This window comes from Loxodonta africana, chromosome 2 (genome assembly GCF_030014295.1).
Source record: "Loxodonta africana isolate mLoxAfr1 chromosome 2, mLoxAfr1.hap2, whole genome shotgun sequence".
Taxonomy (NCBI): Eukaryota; Metazoa; Chordata; class Mammalia; order Proboscidea; family Elephantidae; genus Loxodonta; species Loxodonta africana.
In genome coordinates this window covers 142585768-142607307 of record NC_087343.1, presented here as the reverse complement: position 1 = coordinate 142607307, position 21540 = coordinate 142585768, and the positions used below count along the sequence as shown (strand labels likewise).

Here is a 21540-nt window from a genome sequence, read left to right as displayed (position 1 = left end):
GGTAAAGGCCTCTGGCCCGTCCAAGTGGCCAGAGGACACATGTGTGGGGCCGTGAGGAGGTAGGATCTGGTGGTGCATTTTGCTGAGACCAGTTCGGCTTTTTGTTTGCTTCCAGTCCTACCCCTGACCCTCAGGAGTATTACTCTCAAGCTTCTCCACATGCTCACCCTCCTTACATGTCTCCCATGTCACCACTGGGCTGTATTTAAGAAAAAAAAAAAAAAAAAATTTTTTTTTTTTTTTAAGCTATGTAAAATTAACAAGACCAATTTTAATATTACCAGTTTTGACTTCTTAAACAAGTACACCAGGAAAATCCAAAGGAGTATTATCCTTCTTTGGGGGAAATAAATTGTTTATTCCTGCAACATACTAAGTGAAACTCCTCTATTGCAACTGCCTTTGGAGTTTACTTACGAGCCATACGGGCAAACTAATTTATTCTGAAAGTCACACCTTGATCTAATAATCCACCGTGTTTGCCTTCCAATGTTCTTACTGTGTGAAAAATCAAATTCATCGCCGGGGGATTAAAATTTCTAGTCCCAATGAAAGCAAGTATTCATCAGGCCCTGAAGCCCACTCCCCAAGAGGAATTCCACAAGGTTTGAGCAATGCCAGTGTGGCTGAAATATGTATGTAGACCCCTAAGGGAACTGTCTTGCAGTTCTGAGGTGGATTTAAAAAATAATTTTTAAAAATCAGTCTTCATTACCTTGGCCACATCTGGAATACAGAAAGGACACAGGCCATTTCTTAACTTCCCTCTCTGTGCTTTGTGATCCTTTCCTCCTCCAACTCGAGGGTTCCCATGGACAGATAAAAAGCTCTAACGTATGTCAATATTGCTACTTGTAATGCTGCTCTAATGATATACAGTGAGTCAAACCTTTGTGTTAATCAAATTTCCAGGTCAGATTTTATAGCTATCATTAGCTCTGTTTATGGGAATATTTTTCCTCAAATTGTACAGATGGTGGTCATTAGATAGGCCCTTTTCTCTGTTTGTCTAGTTATTCTAAAATGAGAGAAGAGGCTTAAAGCGATGTGATCTGGGGAGGTTGATGGAATGGCTTACAAAGGTCTTTTCTGCCATATGGCACCTTTCTTGAGTTGCTACAACCTGTCAAGGACATGCATTAAATATTTTTCTAAATGTTATTTTGGATTTCATATCCATTGATGTAAAAACATAAAAAGAAACCTTTTCACCAATGCCATCTAAGCATTTAAAGCTAGGCTAACAATTTTAAACACCAAAATCACAGGCATGGTAGACTGTTCTGATCTAGTTGATCTGCTGGAGAATTGCCAAAAATTGATTCATGGCTTATGGAGTAATATGGTCAAGTGCTGTTCGGTGTAGGAGAAAGGTTTATTGGATGTATACACCATACTTGCTGTACAAATGCATCGCTTAACAAATGCTCTGCAATTTCCCCTCAGCCCTGCACAGTCAATTAGAAGAGCTGGTTTTGCTATGGCTGAACAAACCAGATCAGTAATCTAATTGGTATCCTATTGCTCCTTTTCTCGGCTGCTCTTGCACTGTGATGAACAAGGCATGCACTTTCTTGCCTGTCTCTCCAGAGAATACTTAGAAGCCCACTGTGTTTCCCTTCTCTCTGTATTTTTAATCAGTTTGGCAATGATAAATCAGTTGGAAATCTACCACATGTGATGTTGTGGGGTTCTACGAAATAAGAAAAGAAGAGCAACTGGCAGTCCTTTCAGCGAGGTTGGTGCACAGAAGTCTGGGTGGTGTTGGTGTGTATGAGTACAGCTAGTTGTACATTTGGAATGCACATCAGCCAAAGGCCACCTTACCCTCTCCCACACTTGGGCTCCTTACCTGCTGCTGGGTGACAGATGGGTACAGGAACCTCCTTCCTTTACCCACCCACAATATGGGTCTCTGGAGGCGATGCAGGTTCTGTAGGAAGAGGGTAACCATGAGCTACCTAGGAATTCTTTCTAATCACTGTGGACTCTCTAATGGACAATGAGGCAAAATACATACTTTTTACACTTCCCATGACGTTCACACCGGCCAAGGGGAACCTTGATCACACAGGTGGAGAATGCAACATACAGAGAGCTACTTGCTTTGTCCAGCTGCATGCCCATAATCCTCTTGTCCTCCACTCCATCATAGCTGCACCTAATTTTATAAGGCAGGGTATCGTATTTATAGACTTTTGGGTCAATTCTTCTCTCTCTGCTACCATCCTCACATCCCACCTCACAACCCACAAGATGATTTCTTAATTCTTTCTAACTGAAGGTGGAACAGATACTTATGTGTGTGCATACATATACACACACACAATTACTGGCAAGGAAAAAATTATGCTTTCTATGTGTTAAAAGATTTTTATAAATAACACTTAAAACTACTTAAAAATGCTTCCAACCCAAGTCTTCCATGATTTTCTCTGGATAAAAGGGGGCATAATAGCATAAGAAATCATTACTATGGAGGAACCAAATATTCCACTCACTTTTCCGGGTTATAAACACTCATCTCCTCCAGGAAAAGGCTGTCATTTAGGAAACCACTATTTCCTATCCTGGCCAGGAACTTCAAGACGATTCCCTTCTCTGATCCCAGGAAAACCACAGTGTGATTCTGATAGGGCCCAGCAGCGGTGTCCACTGCAATTTTGGTCAGGCGGTATCTAGAATGACAGGATCACATCTTTAATCTCTTTGTTGGTCTATCATTAAAGTGTCCCCTTTTCCACTTCAAACAACTGTGACATAACTTTCTAGTAATAACCTCAATAAAAATATACACATATAAATAATACCCTCAAACTGTTCTGACCCATATGCAGAACATCAGTGTGGCTCCAAGTGGGGGAGGGGGTGGAGGAAGCGGTATGTGTGTGTGTGAAGGCCAAGTTCCACAACAGACAGCCATAACCATCTGAAACCGCTCAGCAATTATCCCCTCCATGAGCAACAAGGAAAGGCTGATGTCTCCTTTGAGTATATCACTTAATACCGAAAAAAGGGCAATGCTACTATTTCTCCATACTCATCCTCTGAAGTGTAAAGCCTTTGTAAACACAGTGTCAGATGGGAAAGCTTTCCGACTGTATGTGCAGGGGCTGAGAGATCTCTGAAGAATGGGGCGGTAGAGAGTTAGCTGCACTTCCAATAAATATATGGGTGAACCAGCCAAACAAGATCCATGGAACACCACATACCTAGGATAAGTCCAATTTAGGCATCCTTTCTCTGAAATCCTCTGATTGTTCAACGTTCTGTAGATAACCTATTGAACTAGAAAACATGGATCTTCCTGCAAGTTATATATGATTTTTTTTTTTTTTCCATCTTATGGGCAAGAGCCATTATAGTGCTTCAATACCTCTCAATAAAGTCATGGTATAAGAAATGGAGGTAGTGTTATAGTGTTATAGCTCTTTCAGAATTTGTCTAGGAGGTCTGCAGGAAGATCACCCCCCTAGCCCCACCAAAAAAAAAAAAAAGAAAAGGAGGTAAAATTAATTAATGTTTTATTTGATGACTGCCACAGTTGGATGGTATTTGGAAAAGTCTTTTGAATTGTTTGGAAATATGCTCTTAATAAATATAAGAGTATTTCATGTTATCACAGATCTCTAATCGGCTATCCTTTCTCTGTTGGTCAGATGAGGAATATTAAATGTGAAGCCTTCATGCTGACATACTTGTGTAAATGTGACATCCATGCTCCATTTGACAGCTAACAATCCAGGGACCTCTTTGCAACCAGCCAACCAACAGGACATGGATACCAAACAAGTAATTGACTGATTCTCCTTCACTGCTCCTCAATTTTTGCCCAGATTGGGTTAATGGGCTAACCCGGAAGAGAATATCTTTGTTTTTTCTAAAAGCTGGCAAGGGCCCAACTAGCCTGGAAATAAGGAAATCTTGTCACTGGGAATGTGGCTATGGAGGATTGATGGCATCCATTCAACCCGTCAGCATTTCATAGCTGAATGAATGCCCAGGATAACAGAAGATGTTTGTGGCATTTCAAAGCACGGCTGGTTCTATGCGCATGAGAAGGAGGCAGGGAAACCCACTTAGAACCTGATTTGCTCACCACCCACCTGACCATCGTCCTCAAGAACCACGGCCTATTGATAATGGAAGGCACTGCCTCATCCATGAGCGGGTGCGTCTTGATGAAGTTGAGGGTATCATCAGGAAACTCATTGGAAGTTGCATATTTTTCTAAGGAGGATGAGCCAGCACAGCACCCTGGCCTAGAAGAAAACAAAGGGTGGGAAGGAGGGAGCTTATTTCGTGCCTTATGGCAAATTCTTTGAATGAACTGCTTCTCTAAGCATCTGGCATGAGGGAGAATGTACCACAGGCTGAGAAGAGGAAGTTGAACAATGCCGAATGCCACCAAATAAAACATGCTTAGATTTCCTCTGGGCCGCCTCCTCGTTCCACAGGGAGCCTCAGCCAGGGGCAGCTTGGCTTCCTCTCAGCAGCACAAATAAACCCCAGTCAACAGTGACGGAGCTTGAAACAAGTGAACAAGTGCATGGTTTGCACATATCTCAGGGACTGCGCTACTCCTACTAAAACCCTGGCAGACATTCTTCAGGCATTTGCTCTATAGAGGGAGAGAATCAAGTTGGTTGTTTTGCAGATGTAGAAAACAAAGGCCTTCATAAAGGTTCAGGGGCACAAAGGAGCAAGGCTCATTGTTTTTTTACTTTTGCTTCATTATGGCAGGTATGAAAAACCAAATATACTAAAGGCTTTTTCCTAAAAGGTTATTTCCTTGTAGTTGAACAATGACAATGAAAATTCACTTCTACAAAAAAATTCTATGATTTCAGGAGTTAAGGACCACCCCAGTAAATTCAGACCAGGGAAATACACAGGCTAATCCTATCCTTGCACAGCTGATTTGCCCGCTGGCACACGAGAGGGAACTGGACCTCCACAGCCCAGGCATGATTAGCTCTCATGCAACTGATGCTTTTTAATTCAACCCTGCTTCAGCGGGCTAGGAGTCCCTGGGTGGTGCCAACACTAACGTGCTCGGCTGCTAACTGAAAGTTTGAGTCTACCCAGAGGCAAGTCAGAAGAAAGACCTGGTGATCTCCTTCAGAAAAACCAGCCATTGAAAACTCTATAGAGCACAGCTCTACTCTGACACACATGAGGTCACCATGAGTTGGAGCCAACTCACCGGCAACTGGCTTTCAGGGTACTAACCCAGCCAGCCCAGTGAAAGCCCCTGATGTCTGTAAGAGGGACACAGCGAGCATGTGGAAAGATCAGGGTCAACCCACTGACATGGCTATAAAGTCCCTCAATGTATGCATTCTGATGACAGTGTCTGAGTGACAGCATCTTCACACTCAGAGGGGATTGTATTAACTCAGTACTCCCTGAAACCCCAGCCCTCAGGCTTACCTCCGCTTCCTGCTTATCTAGAAACCCCTTGCCATCAAGTCGATTCCGACTCATAGCAGCCCTATAGGACAGAGTGCAACTGCCTCATAGGGTTTCCAGGGAGCTACTGGTGGATTCAAAGTGCCAATATTTTGGTTAGCAGCTGAGCTCTTAAACAGTGTGCCACCAGAGCTTATCTAGAAGGTAGCTAAAATAGGGCAGCGCCTTTACTGTCAAACACTTATTAGAAAATGAATGAGGTTAAGTGTGAGTTCTGCACCTAGTCTGCTATCCATAAGCAACAGAGTGTGAACATGTGAGATAATTCAGGTGATGAAGGCTAAGGAATCACATGGGTTTCTCCCCTGGGTATGGAGGTTCGCATTATCTAAGTTAGTCCAATTAAACATGCCGGGCTAGGTAATTTGTGTGGGGGATTGGAGGTTGGGGGAGGGAGTTGGAAGCAAAAATACAAAATTATAAATCTTCCAGAGGCTCACAAATTCAGTGGGAGAAGGCAGCCACACACGGCTGCTTCTATATAACTCAGCTTGCAAATGCTCTACCGCAGGCATGGAACGTGTGTCATGTAGAGAAGGCAGGCATGGGGTTGGGGGAGAATCCCACTCTTGTCCAAGTTAGAAAGAATGTATTCATAGTTTGAGGATATGAAGGAGATTATGTAGGACCAAGAGGTCTCTAGATTGCCTCTGGATCAAAGGTTCCCTATGAAAACAATTGTAGGGTGCGATTTGGGAGAAAAGGACTCTGTGCTGCATCTGGACATGAAACAGACCAGAACCTGGGAGGCCAGAGATATCCTAATGATCCACTGTATCTGCTGGGCTCTTCTTGCCCTTAGCCTGCAAGTCTTGGGCTCAACTCAGACTTGGCCTGGTCATAAGATCCAGGGGACATCACTTATAACTCACACTTTATTAGGTATTAAAGACATTCGTTAGTTGATTTGTGACTCATAGTGATCCCATGTGACAGAGCAGAACTGCCCCATAGGGTTTTCTAGGCAAATCTCCAGGTCTTTCTCCAATAGATCCACTGGGTAGGTTTGAACCACCAACCTTTTGGTTAGTAGCCAAGCACTTAACCATTGTACCACCAGGGCTCATGGATCTCTGTAAAGTTGAATGAAAGCAGGGAAGAAAAGTGGGAATAATCTACCAAGCTTTGAGAACTTGCAAAATACACTTTACCTTTCTGGGTCTCAGCTTCCCCATCTATAGGCTAATGGGGCTGTCTGGACCAGATGGTACCTCTTATTCTCAGATTACAGTGGACAAACCACAGACGTAGAGGCTAAGCAAAAGACTAAAGAGATATTGCTTTGAATACAATTACAGGTAAATCTGGGGTTTGTTAAGGGGATGAAGGCAAATGACCTCACAGCCCTTTCCATGCTTCCAGGATGTGTATGTGCGTGGTGAGTGTGGAAGGCACCAGCATGTAGCTCATATAGGATGGTCACTATCAGAGAAGCAAGGCTCACCAGGTCTAGAAGCTTAAAAGTGATTTATAAATATTCACATGTACCTGGGCTTAGGCACTCGTTCGTCAGGAACTGGTGTCCACGTGGAATCCGGAGACTTCTGCTCTTTGAATCTCCCAGTAAACACATTGGCAATGTCAAGCATGTCATAGGCACAGACTGCAGACCCAGGGATGCTGCAACGTGACATTTCACACAAAGCATTACTCAGTAGTTATGCATAAAGTTTGGAAAACATACTCCAAGGAAACTTTCCTGTTACAGGCAGCTGAAATTTAAGGTTTCCATTCTGAAGACTATAAATGGAAGGGATCCTAATGCATAAAGAGAACGTTTTTCATTGAATGCTTTCAATGAAACATTCATCAATGGCCTTAAAAATAGGGCTAGTTACAACAAAACCCTTCATGTCTTCACTTTCTCTGGAAACCACTGTTGATTATAAAGGTAGAATTGTTGAGCTGGAGATAATTTAGGAGTTTCATGAATTCCCTGGTATGAACTATCATCAATAATCCAAAGATAAAATATCTGGACAACATTCTGCATCTCTAATACTGGTGAACATCTGAAGTAAAAATCCCCTCACTGTCCACATATGCTTTTTGAACTTGGTTCTTTCAGCTAAGCACTCAGAGTATGAGAAAGTGTGTGAAGGGAAACCCACACATATTTTATATTCATGATTGTACATTTGAGTTTTAACTTCTTATTTATTTGCATAAGACTAAAGCACCATGACTATGCAAATAAAGAGCTCTATAAAGTGCTAAATAATAATAATGATGGTAATCTCCACCTGTAATTACGTCCTTGCCTGGCACTCCTGGAAGGACTTAGGGATTTTTTTTTCATTGATAGTGAGAAGGCATGAATTATTCATTTTTCTGGGTACACTGTTTATATTTGAACCGACATTTATTTTTGACTATGGTAGCTACTTGGTTTTGATAAAATAAATGGTAAGAAACACTGCCTGAGAGCTGTAATTAGGTTTTTAGGTAGTGGGCTACTCCATTACAAGAGCACCCAGGGCAAGAGACACAAGCACTTTGCACCGTGGGAACATCATCTGGGGCAGAGCGAACACTTCAGTCTAGATTTTCCATATGGGGAAAGGATATAAAAATGACTTCATAAATGATTAGGTGAATGTTATGCCATCTTTAATTTCTAACACAATTACTGAAGTACTACTAATGAAGGGAGAAGTAGGGAGAGGATAAAAAGCTTATTTAAAACAAGGTAGAAGGATTAATAGAGAAAATTTAAAGGATTACCTTTTTATAAAAGATGTATTATATTTATTATTCATGGAATTGCATATATAAAACAGTGATCTCCATTTGTTCTGGAATTTTTGAACCCTAGCATTATTTATTTTATTTTGTAAGACTCTCTTCACATTCTCTTTCCTGATAGTGACATGGGCACATATTTACCCTTATATAATAAGAAAAAAAAAGAATAAGTATTGCTTGAAGTATTTTATGACACATCTTATAATAACTTAAGATATCCTAGGGTTTTATAATTTTCCCAAGATTAGAATTGCTTGTGAAATCCTTCTTTCTTCCTTTCACCACTTCCTTCTGTATGTCTTTCCTTCCTTTCTTCCCTTCTTCTACTTATATATTTTTTGTTGGGGTTATTATCAGGTGCTATTGAGTCATTTCCAACTCAATGACCCTATGTACAACAGAAAAAAAAACTGCCCAGTCCTGAGCCATCTTCATAATCATTGTTATGTTTGAGTCCATTGTTGCAGCCACTGTGTCAATCCATCTCCTTGAGGGTCTTCCTCTTTTTCGTTGACCCTCGACTTTACCAAGCATGATGCCTGTCTCCGGGGACTGGTCCCTCCTGATAACATGGCCAAAGTATGTGAGTCGAAGTCTCACCATCCCTGCTTCTAAGGAGCATTCTGGCTGTACTTCTTCCAAGACAGATCTGTTCATTCTTCTGGCAGTCCATGGTATATTCAATATTCTTTGGCAACACCGTAATTCAAATGCATCAGTTTGTCTTCGGTTTTCCTTATTCATCATCCAGGTTTTGCATGCACGTGAGGCTTGGGTCAGGAGCACCTTAGTCCTTAAAGTGACATCTTTGGTTTTTAACACTTGGAAGGGGTCTTTTACAGCAGATTTACCCAATGCTATAAGTCATTTCATTTTTTGACTGCTGCTTCTATGGGTGTTGAGTGTGGAACCAAGTAAAATGAAATTTCTGAGAAATATTTTCTCTTTTTATCAAGATGTTGCTTATTGGTCTAGTCGTAAGGATTTTTGTTTTCTTTATATTGAGGTGTAATCCATACTGAAGGCTGTAGTCTTTGCTTCATCAGTAAGTGCTTCAAATCCTCTTCATTTTGAGCAAACAAGGTTGTGTCATCTGCATATCACAGATTGTTAATGGGTCCTTCTCTAATCCTGATGCTGCATTCTTCTTCATATATTTTCTTGGATTATTTTGCTCAGTAGACAGGTTTAATAAGTACTGTGAAAAGATACAACCCTGACACACACCTTTCCTGATTTTAAACCACACAGTATCCCTTTTTTCTGTTCAAACAACTGCCTTTTGATCTATGTACAAGTTCCTCACAAGCACAATTAAGTGTCCTGGAATTCCCATTCTTGACAATGTTATCCATAATTTGTTATGATCTACACAATCAAATGAATTTCCGGCAGTTCCCTATCAATGTACTGCTGCAGCCATTTTTCATATTTATGGAAACGTATATTTACGGAATCCCTAATATATGTCTCAACCAGTAGAAAAAAAAAATAGTATAGAGTTCCTGCCCTCAGTTGGCTCACAGTTCACTACAGAGGCAAATATACTAACAACAACAACAAAAACAACTCCAGGACAATCTGGAAAGAGCAGTATATAAAAGAGGTATGTACCAAGTCCCACAGCAGTGACTCTGGACTTGAGACTTGGCACACCCTCAGGATTTCCATGGGTAGATGAGAGTTGGAGGGCAGCCCTGACAGAGAGCAGGGCATGAGCACAGAATGGCCATTCAAGAAATGGCTCTTAGCTCCAGCAGGGCTGTGACTTGAACAGTGTGGTAGAGGACGGGAAGAGGTGAGCTGGAGGAGAAAGTGGGGGTCAGTCCGTTAAGGGGCTTTCATGTTACACCAAGGAACCTGGGCTTTATCCTCAAGGCAAAGAGGAGGCTCTAAGGGATCTGAAACCATCTGACACGGCCAAGTTTTCAAGTGTAGAGTTTGAGTGGAGAAGGATAACAGAAGGAGTAAATCTAGAGAGGGACTATAATTTATGGATGAAAATAGGTGTGTATATTTTTCTTATCTGATTTTACTCAGCAAATAAGTTTTTGGAGACTGCATAAGCATGCACTAAGGGGATGTTTCTTAGGGGCCTTTTCAGAAAATTCTTTAAAAGGAGAATCCACAATATTCAGGAACCTGTTACTATACAGTAATCACAAAGTGACATCCCTCCCGCCCCACCATAAGAAAGATAAATTAGGAAAGTACTCTTAAATTCTAGCAACTCCTGCATCCCTGCTGGACCTCAATAGTATACTTTTTTTTGACAACTCTAGATAGATGGGTTTCGATTTAGGAGAACAGCAAGGCCTGAGTTTGTTTTTTTTTTTTTTTTTATAACTTTCCTATCCTCAAGTCTAACAAACCCTACAGCTGGTTAAAGCTCACCTAAATCTGAGTGAAAACTTCTTGCTGCAATATGGGTTCACATTTTTATGCATCTTCAGTGGGTAACTTTTTTTTTTTAATGATTTTTAATTATACAATTCAGTAACGTTAATTACATTAACAACGTCGTACAAACATCACCACTACTTATTTCTAAAACTTTTTAATTACCCCAAATAGAAACCCAGTGCCCCTTAGGCAGTAACACCCCATTCTCCCTCCTCCCTCAAACCCTGGTAACCACTAATCTACTTTTATCTGTAAGCATTTGCCTAGCCTAGGTATTTATTATCAGGGGAATCATAGAATATCTTTTTCGGTCTGGCTTATATCACTTAGCATGATGTTTTCAAGGTTCATCCATGACTTAGTCTGTATGAGAATTTCATTTCACTCTATGGCAGAAAAATATTCCATTGTATGAATATACCACATTTTGTTTATCCACTCACCTGTTGATGGACACTTGGGTCGATTCCATCTTTTGGCTATTGTAAATAGTGCTGCAATGAACATTAGTGTAGAAGAATCTATTTGAGTCCTTACTTTCAATATTTCTGGGTATATCTAGGAGTGTAATGGATAGGCCATATGGTAATTCTATATTTAACTTTTTGAGGAACCACCAAACTGTTTTTCACAGTAGCAGCACCATTTTACATTCCCACTTGGGAATCCTTAAGTCTTTCCCTCTATACAACTGAAGAACATTATTTCATCCTTCAGCTTGCTCTGCTCTCAGCTATATTTCTCAAGCAATTCTTTCTAGATGCTATCCTCCATCTCATCATTTATGTGCCTGTCACCTAGGCACTTACCAAGTTCTTAAAAGTCTTTGTAAAAACTGTAATCCAAAACAGCACAGTATATTCCTAGAGGAAGATATTTAATATAGAAGATACAATTTTCTACATAGACATGAAAGCATAGTACAACTATTTTGATCTCATGACCACACCCAGAATTACGACCATTTTCACACAACAGGGCTAGGTCTCTGAGATCTAGTTGGCTTACTGGAGAGCTGAATACCAGGGAACTGAATGTCTACCTTTCTTCTAGTCCTTAGTCTCCATATATTTCATTCCACTGCTCTAGGAACAATTATTACTATGTCATTTAATTGTTCAATGTCTTAGGTTAGCTAAATTAGAAAAAATAGGAGCGAATAGGCTGGTACTAAATATTTCTAGGTATAATGTTTGATGGTTTGTAAATTCTCACTACGGTCTACCAGAGTCAGACAACGATGCTATCATTGGGATCCAGGCCAGGGTCCAACTTATAGAGTGAGGCTATCTGAGGGAGACTTCCTCTGAGAGGTCAAGAACCTAAGGTGGGAGGCAAGATGGAGCCATTTGAATCTTGAATTTCACCCTGTAGCATTTTAACAAACTTCCATTGTTTTGCTTCAAAAGTCACCAATCCAGTCACGGAAATATTAACAGTCAAATAGAAAGTTAGATGAGCTGGAAGAGACAGGAGAGAAATTCTTGAGTTCCAAAGCTTCCGCTTCCATCTACTCGCTACTTGGACCAGGTAGTATAATATTTTGAGCTGCTTCCTTAAAGTGTAAAAAGAAGGCAGTAGTATCCACTTTCCAGTATTACTGGGATTTAGAAATAACACGTGAAAAGTGTTGATATGCCAGGCATATAAATAAAAGTTATTGTTATAGTTTATCTAATTACTTTCCCTGGAATCCTAATCTCATACCGTTTATACTGTTAATTTGCTGATGAAAACTGAATGTTAAGTGCTTCTTCACTACAAATAATGAGTAGCAGTTCTTCCTTCAGTTGTGAATACTGTATATTAGAAGAGAACCCCTGGGAAAAGGAAGACAGGAAGACAGATTAGGTCAACACAGCCAGGCCATGGTTACCTGTTATAAGGTGTGGAAAAGGTTGCCAGGACAACATCACGGCCATTAATGCGAATCACATCTGTAACTGCATGGAGGATGTTGAAATAAAAATGAGAGTCTCCAGGAACTGAGCAGTTCAGGCGAGCCTTTAGAAAAGATGTCCACTGTTTCTCCAGGACTCTTTGAGATCCTCCCATGTCATTCTTGCACACCTGAGCCACCCTTGGGAAAACTACCTGTAGAGGAAAAACATACCAAGAAAATAAAATGCACACACTTTGCAAGGAGATCTTAGTAGGATTTGCCTTTCCTTGAAAATAAAAACAGAACAAGGTGCTTAATTTTATCCTGTGTTTCTAAAATTAGCAGCAGGGGAAAAAAGAAAAAAAAAAAAAGGGAAACTCAGCACTGGAACAGCATGTTTTAAAAGATAAGGCTATGGCATTTAATACAGAGCCATAAATCCTTCAGGGGATCAGCTCCCAGCCACATAAACTCATTTCCATACAGACTGCCTAGCTTTTTATTTCCACAAACAAAAGCACACTTTGTATGCACCATCTCTGCCATCCTCACTGGCTGCCAGTACGCCCTGAATCTCTTACATGGAGTTTGCATTCCTCAAACTATGCAAGCCGCGCTGACATTTTATTTATGCCCTCCACCTTAGTGACCTTGATCTGCTCTCTGTGGTAAAAAATTACGGAAATGCAACCCCCTAGTGTTCTATTGCTTTTTGCAATAAAGAAAAAAGTCAAGGTTTTCAGTTTTGCTTCAAGTGCTGGATATTTACCCTCTCTCTGCCAAGCAACTCACTTAAAAAGAAAAAGCTGGTTGAGTATACCCGGAAATGAAATCTTGAAATAATTGAAACTCAGTATGAAATCAGCCAAATATCTGTCAATGAAAATTTCAAGAGAAATATTTAAGAGGTTCCCAGTAATCTGTTACTGTTCTGAAAAAGCATTAGGGCATAGAAATAAAAGTTTATTATTGGTTACCAGGTGTTCCCTAGTGGCATAGTGGTAAAGTGCTATAGCTGCTAACCAAAAGGCTGGCAGTTCAAATTCACCAGGTGCTCCTTGGAAACTCTATGGGGGCAGTTCTACTTTGTCCCATAGGGTTGCTATGACCCATAATCGACTGGACGGCAGTGGGTTGGGTTTACCAGGTGTTGTGAGGAGGGGGAGGTGGGGAGTTATATTTAGGGGGTGCTGAGTTTCTGTTTGGGGTGATGAAAAACATTTGGAAATGGACAGTGGTGATGGCTGCACAACATGGTGAATGTCATTAACATCACTGAATTGTATACTTAAAAACGATTAAAATGGCATTTTTTTGTTACATACGTATATACATTTACCATAACAAATTTTAAAAAAGAAAAGACATATAGGTCTTCTAGGCAGCACAAGGCTTCACATTCATGATGACCCTGTCCTTAAGATGTAGGGTTCTCATTTCAAGGCCATTTGCAGCAACCTCAACCCAAAAGTGAATTTCTGAAAATGTTACAAGAGAATCCGGAGGTGTCCTCCTCTCTTACCTTTCCCATGGTGTTGTACTCCACCGCTATTTCCCTAAAGAAGAAGTAGATGTAGTCTCCATAATCCACTGCTTGGACAAAATATGGCTCTGTGGACAAATGGGCACTTTAATTGGGGACATATCAAACAGAATTAAAAGAAGAACTTTGATCAATTGCAAATTTCAATCAAGTTGAATTAACTTATTAATTTAAAGTGTAGGGCCATTAAGCATTGGTTACCAGGAACCATTTGTCATGACTTTATACATGCCAGTACTGGTGATTTCATAAGGCATTTGAGTCTACAAATTATATCCTTCAGAAGCTGTTACAATCAACAATGAAGAATAAATGAGTTTTGCATATCTCTGTAATTTTGTTTTCCACAATAGAATCACCATATTACAGCAAGGATTTCTGTACACATCTCCTTGTCAACTCTGACTCATTCAGGGTTGTGAACAGTTTTTTTCCAGTTTCCCAATTGCCTCCAATCCCCTGTCCCCTTCCATGAATGAATTGTTCAGTTCTTTTCAGGTGGGACGCTGAAATGAGAATTTGAGGCAGGGAAAGATGAATGTAATGTATTCTATTGTAGTGGCATAGGTAGTTTTGTTAAAACTCCAGAAACTCATGGGAAGGGAAAAAGGAAGGTAAATAAATCAGTTGAGGCAAAAGATGCAATTTACACTTTCCTGTCTGTCAGAAGCCATTACTAAAAGTGAAACTACAGTCTGGTCCATCCAGACTCTAAATCTCCCACAAGATATGTATTTCCCCCATCCCTCCTCTTTTCTCCTTTTAATTACGTGTTCACCTTTCAACCATTTTGAATCGTGCTTGACGGTCCGCAGGGTTGGGCTGTCTCCAAGACTCCGATAAATGACTGCATCAATGGCGAGAAAGTCAGTCACTGTGGCTGAATACAGCTTCCCATCTGAAACGAAGAAGAAAGGAGGTGAATGGGGTGGAAGCAAAGAAGTGGGGGTGGGGGAATAATAGAGAAATCCCCCAGATTGCTTTCCTACATCAGGCAAATGAGATAGGACAACTGGGAAAAATCCAAGAGTCGCTGGGAAGATACTTAGTCCACATTCCTAACCGTTTTAAATTGGGATCATGGGAGATGAAACATTTTTCATTTTTAAATTGCATGGCAATTTCTAAGCAGCAGCAGCAGCAGCTCAGGGTACAGGGTAAATGAAAAATATTGTTTGCCTTACTTGATTAGATGGACCTTGACTGAAATCTCAAGGCCAAGGCCCCTTAGACACTGCCACCGCCACCACACCATGGTAAACTGGATTAGGTGAGAGACCAAGGAAAGGTGGAGGCTGATCGTATCATCAGCAATTTTAAGTAAAAAGCAGAAGTAATGGGGTCCTCAGCCAGAGCAGATGAGGGGAGTGGGAAAATGATCCACAAGCAAAAAATGGCTGACTAAGTTTCATCTCAGTTCTTCAACTACTTATATTTCGAGAGTCCTTGCTCCTCCTGACCTCAGTCATGAGAGTTCACTAAAATCTGCCATTCTTTTGTGTTATTAGCTTAAATAAAAGACTCTGATTTCAGTATTTCCAAAGTTACAAACTAAACACATTCTGATGTACAAGATGCCAAAGCAAAGAAGAAAGGGGGGGGGTGGGAGGGAATGCAGGGTTCAACTTGACCTTTCTTTATAAATTCATGCTTTTGGGGAGACATGTTTGAGTATATTTCTAAGTCAAATGACAGCGATGAAGATTGACCCCCAAAACTTGTGGTTCATTACTAGATTAGCAAACATTCTTAACACGAATCATCAAATTAGGATGTTCTAGAACAGTAAAATCTATGTAGATTAAATGGAACCAATAATTACATACAAAATTTTAAAATTACTTCCTAGATTCATTTTTAATGGATTACATATTTTCTCTCATTGTATGTCCAGTTGACTTCTATATAACATAGTAATCTTTCAGCTCTTCCCATTTGTGGGCTAGACAGAATGACTTAGAAACAACAAAACACCTTATCCAAATATACCTAAGCAAAATTTTTGAAACTGTATATTCCTTTAGTCTTAAAATAACTGAAATTTTCTCTTGCTTAAGTTGGAGCTGTCTTGATATCTGCATTATTAAAAGCCATACCTCAATGAGTGTTGATTGTTTTGGTTAGATTAGAGCTGCTGTCAGCAAAACTTTCCTTTGAAAAACACCTACCTAAAAATCACAACGTTCCTTATGCAATTATAGCCCCATGTCACGTGGAAACGCCTCGGTAGTTGGGGGGCAGTAGGAAAGAGGCTATTCCTTCTAAAACGCTCCAGGACTCTTCTTGTTTTACAGTCATTTCAAGCTGGGTATCCCACCAGAGCTTTTATTTGTAAAATGGGGCACTACTCTGCCACTCTTGGTAATATGACAATCATTTAATTGCAATAATGATCTTCCATTAATAAGGGCTGACCTTTTATGAGATTTCAAACATTCCAATGATAAACTATTTAAATATACCTGGCTTTGTTTTCAGGGGGAGGAGGGGCACAGTCATAGTATTACCTCATGTGGCTTGCGCTCTATAAAACAAACAAAAAAATAGGTGCCATTGAGTCAATTCCATCAAGTCAGTTCTGACTCATGGCAACTCCATGTACGTCAGAGTACAACTGTACTCCATAGGGTTTTCAGTGGCTGATTTTTCAGAAGTAGATTGCCAGGCCTTTCTTTCAAGGCACCTCTGGGGGGATTTGAACCACCAACCTTCCAGTTAGCAGCCAAGCACATTAATCATTTGCACCACCAGAGACTCTTTGCTCTGTAGGGAAAAAAAAAAAAAAAAAACTAACCAGTTCTATGTTGATTCCAACTAATGGAGGCCCCATGTGTTGCAGAGTAGAACTGCACTCCATAGGATTTTCATGGCTGTGACCTTTGGGAACAGAATGGGAGGGCTTTGTTCCTAAGTTCCTCTGGGTGGTTTCAACAACCAACCTTTTCCATTAGCAGTCAAGGGCTTAACTGGTTGCACCTTGCTCTGTGTGTGTGTGTGTGTGTATATATACACACACATACATACATACATATATATATGTATGTATATATATATACAGCAAACCTGTTGCCTTCGAGTCAGTTCCAACTCATAGCTCTATACGGCTCCTAGTAAATATTCTGCCCATTCTCCCCCTTCTACCTCAGGCTACAAAATGCCCTCTTTTTAGCTTACAATTAAATTTAAATTCTTTACTGCAGCCCACAACCTCCATGCTACCAACTAAGAACGTTTCCAAGTGTCAGGTGCTACCACAATAATTACACAAGTGAGAATATGCTCAAGCCCTCTTCCTCCTGGCCTTGCTCCTGCCCATGCATATAAATAGGTCTGTAAGAGTTTGTGTTTCTTACAATGCTGCTTCCCAGCGTGCTCAACCTAGGTGTGCTCAACCTGGTGAACCTTTCCTTCTTAACGTGGCAGAAACTGTTTCTACAACCTGTGACTGCAAAATCAGGCTCACAAATGGGTGAAGCCGAGGATGAGGTTCAAGGAACCAGAAGGTAATCTTGTTTTATAATCAAGGCCTTAAAGTTGCTCATCCAACTAGAATGTGCCAGTTTTTAGCTGTTGTGATGAAAATTATAGCTAACTGCTTTATTACATGCTGTAACAATTGCTATTATACCAACACATTTCCCTATACCCACCTCCACATACACAGCTGGCAATGAATTTCTAAATAAATTCTTAATTAACACACACACACACACACACATCTGACTAAATCTGAAAATGGTGGCTTATTTGCTACCTCTTAGATCTTTTTCAGTGGTAAGAAGGGACAGAAGAGGGGAGCATGGCTCAATCTAAGCTACTGAGCATCATTCCCTCCCCTGATCCACAGTCTTCATGTCAGACACAGGTATGGAGACTAATCAGGTTAGTGAGATTCTGGAAGAGGTGGTTTCTGGAAGCTTTTGGGCAAGTGGCCTCAATGATCTGAGAAAGCACCCAGAAGAAAGCAATTCCTTCCTTTTTCCTCTCTCTTTCTTCCTTCTGTATATGGACATGAGGGCACACAAGCCTCATTGGGGCTGGCAGTCATCCTCTGATCGAGAGAGCAGCCAGTCTCATAATGAAATTGATGCAAAGCAGAGAAATGAAATGGAGTTGCATCCTGGATGATACTTTTGAGCTGTTGACTCAAACCAGCCTCAAAGATTACCCTACCTTAAACAATATTTCCACTCTGGGGCTTAACGTGGCTTGAGGTCAGATTTTTCTATTACTTGTGCTCAAGCATGTCCTAACCAATACAGGACATACCTAGTGTACTATGTTGCTATCCTTTTCTGAAGGCACAAAACATGGGAAAGTGTAGCAAAGAACTCTTTCAGAAGCAAAAGTACAATTTCCATACTAATGGCAAATGGAAAAGGTATTTTTAATTACTGTATTCACCAGAGAATCAAAGCACAACTGTGACTCCACGAATCCTCCAGAGCAGATTTGCAGTGACAGGTTGAAACATGCAAAAGCAAATGCAATAAAAAGAAATCAGGTCATTTACCTGCAAACAGTGCAACGTTGGCATGTTTGGCATCATAAGGGCATCTGGCCATTCCACTAAATTCATCCCCAAAAGGATCCAAAGTATCCATCTAAATGAAATAATAGGACTTAATTATGAACAACCACAACTAACAGTAGTAATAGCAGGGATATTTATTAAACACTTACTGTGCTAAGTGATTCGTATGTATTCTTGCAAATAACCCCTACAAATTCCCTCTGAGATAAATCTACTGGTTTCAGATGAGGAAACTGAAGACTTAATCAGATGAGATTAAGTCACTGATGAAGGTTCTACAGCTAGGAAAGTTGGAAATCTTGTTATGTCTGTGTAACTGCTCACCATTACAAAAAGTTGATTACCAATAGCCTTTGGGAATGTTCTAGAAATAATGACTTTTCTCTTGGAAAAGGAATTTCTGAGGCAATCACCTGAATTATCTGTTGAGTCATGAATCCTTTAGAGAATGACCTCAGTTTTTGGTTTTGTTTTGCCTAAGGAGACCTGCCTTTGTGGGTTAAATCCCAACAGACAGACAATGGAATCTCTCCTCAGCGTAGCTGGCAGAATAGTATGGTATCAGCAGAGGCGCAAAACCATGTATGCAAGCACAGCTCAGTGGCCCTTTGCACCTATTTCAGAATCATGGAATGAATGTTAGCTCTAAAAATGAGTTTAGAAACGTGTCCCAGCCTCAAATGGTATAAACAGGAAATGGAGACCCAGAAGCTGAGGGGCTCTTACAGGTCAAACACAGTGAGGAATGGAACCGCCATTTGTCTTCATGTTTCCCAGTGCCCAACAATGCCTTGTTCCTTTATATTAAAGGTTATAACTGGCCTGCAGATGAATTTTGTTCAGCAATTTTAATGTTAAAATGTAAGTGAAAACTAAGCACGAATTTTAAAACAAATTTCACATAAAAATCCAGATTTCTTGCTTCTTTTGAAAAAAAAAATCAGAAAGTCAGTTTAGGCTCTTCTTACCCAACTAGCTACAGCTGAGTAATGGTGCCATCTTGTTTCAGACAAGCAAGCGGTCTCCAGCCCCAAGGCCCCTTCACCCACAGAATGTATTTACACCCTGCTTGCTTCATTCTATAAGCTACCTGCCTGGACCCATAAGCATTTTTAGGTGTGGCAAAGCCTTTCTAGCAGTTCACCAAACTCCATTCCCTTCCTTGGAGATCACACCAAACTACATTTCCCATCCACCCTTGCACTCATGTGTGGCCATGTGACCGAGCTGTGGCCAATGGAACATGAGTATAAATGATAAGAGCCGCTTCCAGGTATTGCTCTGGAAAATCACCCAGGGTCCTCCACACTTGTTCTGTGTCCATATTTGCCCACCGGACACAGAGGAGTCAGTGGAAAAGTGTAAGACCCTAGGGGATGGCAGAGCTATGATAAAGACAGAGCTTGGCCTTCTAAATAACCTCACAGAACTCTGAGCCCTTCTCGCAGACCCACAATCCACTGTGATGTGAGAAAGAAATAGACCTCTATTGTTATATGACTACATTAGTCAGAATTTGGCCGACCTTCACCAATAATACAGTGCTTCCTGCTGTCCCCTTCCTTACTCCATGTGATTCAGGAGTAAAGAAAAGGAGGCCAGAATGTCTCCTTCTCCTTACTCCATGGGATCTTCCTAGCACATAAATCTCATCTCCACTGAGTCCATAAAATGATCTCTTCCATAATCATTAATGTTGTTACACCACTTTGTTTTCAATCTTCTTTATAGTTTTAGCATATCTTGTTTACACATTTGGGAGTTGGATGGTTTTACCACAGATATGAAAATTGAAAGAAGATAAACCTAAGGCAGCACTGATGCTGAGGAAGGAGACGCCAAAAGGCCTTTAGCATGAAATCAAGGAGCCTGGAGTCGTTGCTCAGGAGGAAAGAGCGAGGTTCTCATGAGCAGCAGTTAGTGTTGCCAACTAATTTTATCTTTTATTCTAACCCCGCCCCCCACAAAATTGAGGAATGTGACAGACCTTTTCCATTCATAACCACTTTGAGAAGGCCCCTAACATAAGCCATCTTATTATTATTTTTTGACTGTAGAATCACATAAAGCAGCTGTGTTAAAAACATGTATTTTTAGGAGAAAGACGTTCAGGCCAGACATCCTTTAAAGCAAAGCACTCTTCCCCCCAGCACATTTTTATTAGCCTTTTTCTGATAATTTATCCCAAAAAGAGCTTCCTGTTAAACTGTGACAGACTCTGCGGTCTGTGGATCTGGCAGGTATTCAAAAGTGATGCTTAGTACACAATGATGCAATGGGAATGCCCTTCTCCCAAGCAGTGCATGCTGTAATCCTGCAGCGGGGAAACAATATGCCAGGCAGATTTTTTTTTTTCCATGTACCTACTTCTAAAAAAGTTAACTATAGCTGTAGCTAGTCAGGGGTAGGAAGCACTGAAGAATTAACGTATTGGTTTGTGAGTTTGGAAAGGTCCAGAGACAAAACAATTCCATGGTGAAATCTTCTTTCCATGAAGTAAGAACTAATCCTTGTGGTAGCAGTCATCAAATATCAGACTTAACAGCAGCCCCTGGGGAATTAAATCACCACAGGGTACAGATAATCACACAAAGAACCAGCCTGACCTTCGCAGAAGTTCAAGAGGTTTAGAGAACAGGAGGAAAAAGGCATGGAGTGTGGTTTTAGATTTATAATGGGTAGCCTTCAAAATTCCTCCCCAGATAATCTTATTTGGGGCTATAATCTTTCTAACACATTATGCCTACGTCCATTACATGAATTATAAAATTCAAGGCACGGTAGAGGAAGAGACTGTCACCCTCCTGCTTTAAGTTACTCTAATCAACTTCTTGCTCTCATGCTATGAGACTTAGGTTTTTCAGTGGAAAACTGGCCATTGTTTTTGCTATAACCTTTGGTCCTGATCTGTTAAAAAAAAAATTAGTAGTGTTTATTAAGGGAAACACACACACACACTTA

At 40.6% G+C, this 21540-nt stretch overlaps 1 protein-coding gene and 1 non-coding gene across 2 annotated transcripts in view; one reads left to right on the top strand and one right to left on the bottom strand.

The window, feature by feature from the left end:
• The window catches only part of SEMA6A (semaphorin 6A), a 152231-nt gene that overhangs the window by 34485 nt on the left and 96206 nt on the right, over positions 1-21540 (bottom strand). The window contains exons 7-15 of the mRNA XM_010590486.2: positions 18559-18649; positions 14824-14943; positions 14025-14113; positions 12497-12714; positions 6961-7092; positions 4107-4262; positions 2502-2678; positions 2021-2161; positions 1853-1933 (exon numbers count right to left, since the gene is read on the bottom strand). Coding sequence (XP_010588788.1) covers positions 1853-1933; positions 2021-2161; positions 2502-2678; positions 4107-4262; positions 6961-7092; positions 12497-12714; positions 14025-14113; positions 14824-14943; positions 18559-18649 — 1205 coding nt within the window. The remainder of the gene's footprint in view (positions 1-1852; positions 1934-2020; positions 2162-2501; positions 2679-4106; positions 4263-6960; positions 7093-12496; positions 12715-14024; positions 14114-14823; positions 14944-18558; positions 18650-21540) is intronic.
• LOC111751881 (U7 small nuclear RNA) lies at positions 3418-3472 on the top strand. Its single transcript, XR_002786956.1, has one exon. It is a non-coding gene; the product is annotated as a U7 small nuclear RNA (small nuclear RNA).